Source organism: Phaethon lepturus, unplaced genomic scaffold (assembly GCF_000687285.1).
Source record: "Phaethon lepturus isolate BGI_N335 unplaced genomic scaffold, ASM68728v1 scaffold11926, whole genome shotgun sequence".
NCBI lineage: Eukaryota > Metazoa > Chordata > Aves > Phaethontiformes > Phaethontidae > Phaethon > Phaethon lepturus.
The window spans coordinates 6,282-9,790 of record NW_010548314.1 but is presented as its reverse complement, the minus strand read 5'-3'; the positions used below and the strand labels follow the sequence as shown (position 1 = coordinate 9,790).

General features: G+C 39.2%; 1 protein-coding gene across 1 annotated transcript in view; it reads left to right on the top strand.

The window, feature by feature from the left end:
* Positions 1–3,509, top strand: part of DBR1 (debranching RNA lariats 1) — a gene marked incomplete at its 5' end in the record, with an annotated part of 7,124 nt that overhangs the window by 1,100 nt on the left and 2,515 nt on the right. Inside the window, 3 exons of the mRNA XM_010289923.1 lie at positions 814–899; positions 1,760–1,984; positions 2,845–2,925. Coding sequence (XP_010288225.1) covers positions 814–899; positions 1,760–1,984; positions 2,845–2,925 — 392 coding nt within the window. The remainder of the gene's footprint in view (positions 1–813; positions 900–1,759; positions 1,985–2,844; positions 2,926–3,509) is intronic.

Genomic DNA, 3,509 nt, shown 5'->3' with positions numbered 1-3,509 from the left:
CCTGTTAAGCTGTAGTTTTATGGTTGGTGGCAAGGTTGAAGAAACAAAAAAATCACAGCCTCAGTGACCTGAGTCAGAGTCAGGAGTCATATCTCATGCAGTGCTTTGTGATCTTTTAGTTTATGTCTCTTTCTGAATTGTTATGTCCTAACTTATGTTTTGGCTGCTAAACACTCACAGAGGGTGGCTCTTTGCTCTTGCTGTGTTGAAGCTCGTCTTTTACTTGTTTCTGTCTACCTAACGTTCTTTGGCTGTGCCAGCATGTTTGCCTGTGTAGCCATGATATTAGCAGATACATATACTGTGTGGCTGTGCAGTGAACAGCTCACTCTATATGTGATGGCACATGGTTACGCAGTGTAACTGTGGAGGTAAGGGCAGTAGGGAAGTAACAAGGGCTGTTACCTCACCTGAGAGGTACAAACCCCCATTCAGGAATTAAGCACTTAAATTTCCCTGCCAAAAGTTACTTGTTTCAGACAGGTCCTAGGTTTTAAGTATTGGAGTCAAACTTCTGGTTTTTGTTTCCGCAGCTGAATTACTGTGTTCTCTGTATTTATGGAAATAAGACACAGAATGGAAGAAATGCTCATTGTTGTAGACATATATTTAGAACATATTTGCCTCATGCATAAAAAATTAGCAGCCTGTTGGTATAAGCTTCATGTAAGGGAAATAGAGATTCTCCTTTGATTGTTGGCAGCCTTGTATTTGGGATTGCTGTAGGTGTCTGTATGACCCCAAGAAGCTAACTTGCAAACGGCATTAGGAGGGAACTATTGATTCAGATGACTATTTTTTCCTATATTTCAGGCCATTTTGAGTGTCCACCATACAACCAGCAAACAATTAGAAGCGCTTACCATGTGAGGAATATCGAAGTCTTCAAACTCAAGCAGGTTAGTGAAAAATCTGTTTTTTAAACAGTGATAAATAGTTTTCATTAAATTAGAAGTAAGACGTTAAAGATATTCTGAACAAGTATGGTTTTGGATAGCAAATCTTACCAACGACTCCTGCTACTCAGGACAGGATATTTTATGCCAGATGTTATTCCAGTGTTGCTTATGCTGAATATCTCTTCCAACACTCTGCGTAGCAGTGCAAATTTGACCTGAATCAGGCACAGGCAGGAGTCATTTTTCGATTGGTTTGTCTGTTTTTAAATTGGATAAAAGTCACAGAATGGAAGGTTCTCCAGCTGTACACCTCTGTTTCAGCTTTATGTTAGCTTTAGGAAGATGGATGCTACCTTGTCTAACATGCAAGCTGGTTAGTACAAAGTTAACTAATCAAAATTTAATTAGCTGATCCCAGATTCCTGTGGCTGAAGTATTTTTGACTCCAGGTCGAGAAATTCAAAGGACAGATTAGCTTTATGAGGAAGAAGGTGCCTTTGATGGTGGGTAGAGAACTTGCGCTACAGCTATAATTTTTAGAAGTTGTCTTCTGAGTGCCTGACACTGTGATGATGTGATCTCTTTTATAAGGCAACGTATGTAGAACACAGCTGACTGTCCCAAGAAAGTGTAGCACAAACCATGGAGACTAGAGTCCCTTGACATCTTCAGAGGCCATCTGAAATACGGGGCTCAGTGGTACACTTGCTTGCTTTAAAAAGTGAAGCTATTGGTCACAGCTAACTCTATATTGATCTGAGGTAGAATGTGCTACACATGTTCCAACTTGTGCTGTGTGATTTTGAAACTTCTTTATCGTACGTGTTTTATTTGTACTGTATGCGTTTTTGGCTTGACAGTTAAAGCGACCAATTGATATATTTATGTCACATGACTGGCCAAGGAGCATATATCACTATGGAAACAAGAAACAGCTTCTTAAAATGAAATCCTTCTTCCGTCAAGAAGTGGAGAGCAACACATTAGGAAGCCCTGCTGCTTCAGAGCTTCTGCAGCATCTGAAACCCACCTACTGGTTCTCAGCACATCTTCATGTTAAATTTGCAGCTTTCATGCAACACCAGGTAAAAGGGTGAAAAAAAATCAAGAGTGTATGTGTCCTAAGCCCATTTTAAAATTCCAGTGCAAGTAGTTATGTCCAGAAAAGCAACTTAAAATGTTTTTGCTCAGTTATTAAAACTCAGCTTAAGTCCCAAAACATAAAACATGAAGTGGTGTTATGACTATTAGCTTGTGTAAGTCAGAGATGTTATAAATCAGTGGTGTAACTACCTAATCTTCAGGAACAGTGTGGAATAGCTACATTGCTGCACTTGAAACTTTCTAAATACAAGTATTTAGAAAAACACCCTCTTTCCCACTTTACTGGGGAAGGAGACAACTTCAAAACAAGGTGATAGAGAAGTGACTGAAAAGAAGATCATGGTTACCCTGGGTTGGGAGGGTACCTGTAGTAAGACCTGGCAGATGAAGTTGTCCAGTGGCCTGGGTAAAGCCAAAAACCCACCCCTGTAGGCTGAAACTTCACTGGGTTTGAGTCACTCCTGAAAGTAGTATGACATGCTATTCCTATTTGCAAGTTACTTAGCTGTAAAAATGTGACCTTCTAGACTCAACAAGTCTGTTTCTAATTATGTTAAAAGTTTTTTTTATGGCCAAGGCTGGGTGTGCTCAGCTGCCTTGGTTGAGGGAAACCTGTGACTCTTGCTGTATCTTTCTGGCATCTGCATCCCACTTTCTGTTAGAATTTCACTGAAGTCTGTTCTTCTCTTTATGCCTCCATCCCTTTCTTATAATCCCAGTCTGATTTTCTGTTTCAGAAAGTCTCTGTAAATTATGCCTTTAAATCTCTATATAACTTGTTTAGAACGGTAAAATTTCATGGAAATGCTAATGACTCTGTTTAATACCATTTGTTTCCTAGGCAAACTCCAAAGAAGAGCTACCGAAAGCAACAAAGTTTTTGGCTCTGGATAAATGCCTGCCACACAGAGACTTTCTGCAGGTGATGAACATGTGCAGTGGGTTCTCACTTAAGTACTTAATTTGGACTTCTAGGTTCTCTGTTACATATAAGATATATATAACCTGGAGAAGAGTTCTGATAAATGGAGGAATTGGAAAGAAACTAGGAATGGTGCATGTGTGGAATGGTCTTTGTATAATATTGTCTTGAACTAAGCAGACCTGTCATGCAGGTGTGGTGTTTGCTTATTCCTACCATTTCCTGCCACCTTAGAACTAAGTACTTGACTTAATTGGAGAAGTAGCTCTACTTTAACTGGAATTAAATGTCCTGTTTTTTTGTTTGTTTGGTGTGTTTTTGTTTTGTTTGTTTGGTGTGTTTTTGTTTTGTTTGTTTGGTGTGTTTTTGTTTTGTTTGTTTGGTGTGTTTTTGTTTTGTTTTGTTTTTTGTTTTTACAAATGTCAAACCTACGAAAAAAAGCTCATCTTGAGTCTCTTCTTTTTTCCCCTGGACCAGTTTGAGTCAGACAGTGACTCTTTCTTCAGACCTGTAGTCATTAATTCAGACAGGTTTGAGTCCTAAGTTGAGTGCTGCAATTTCCTTTCAGTACTGTGGATTGCAGC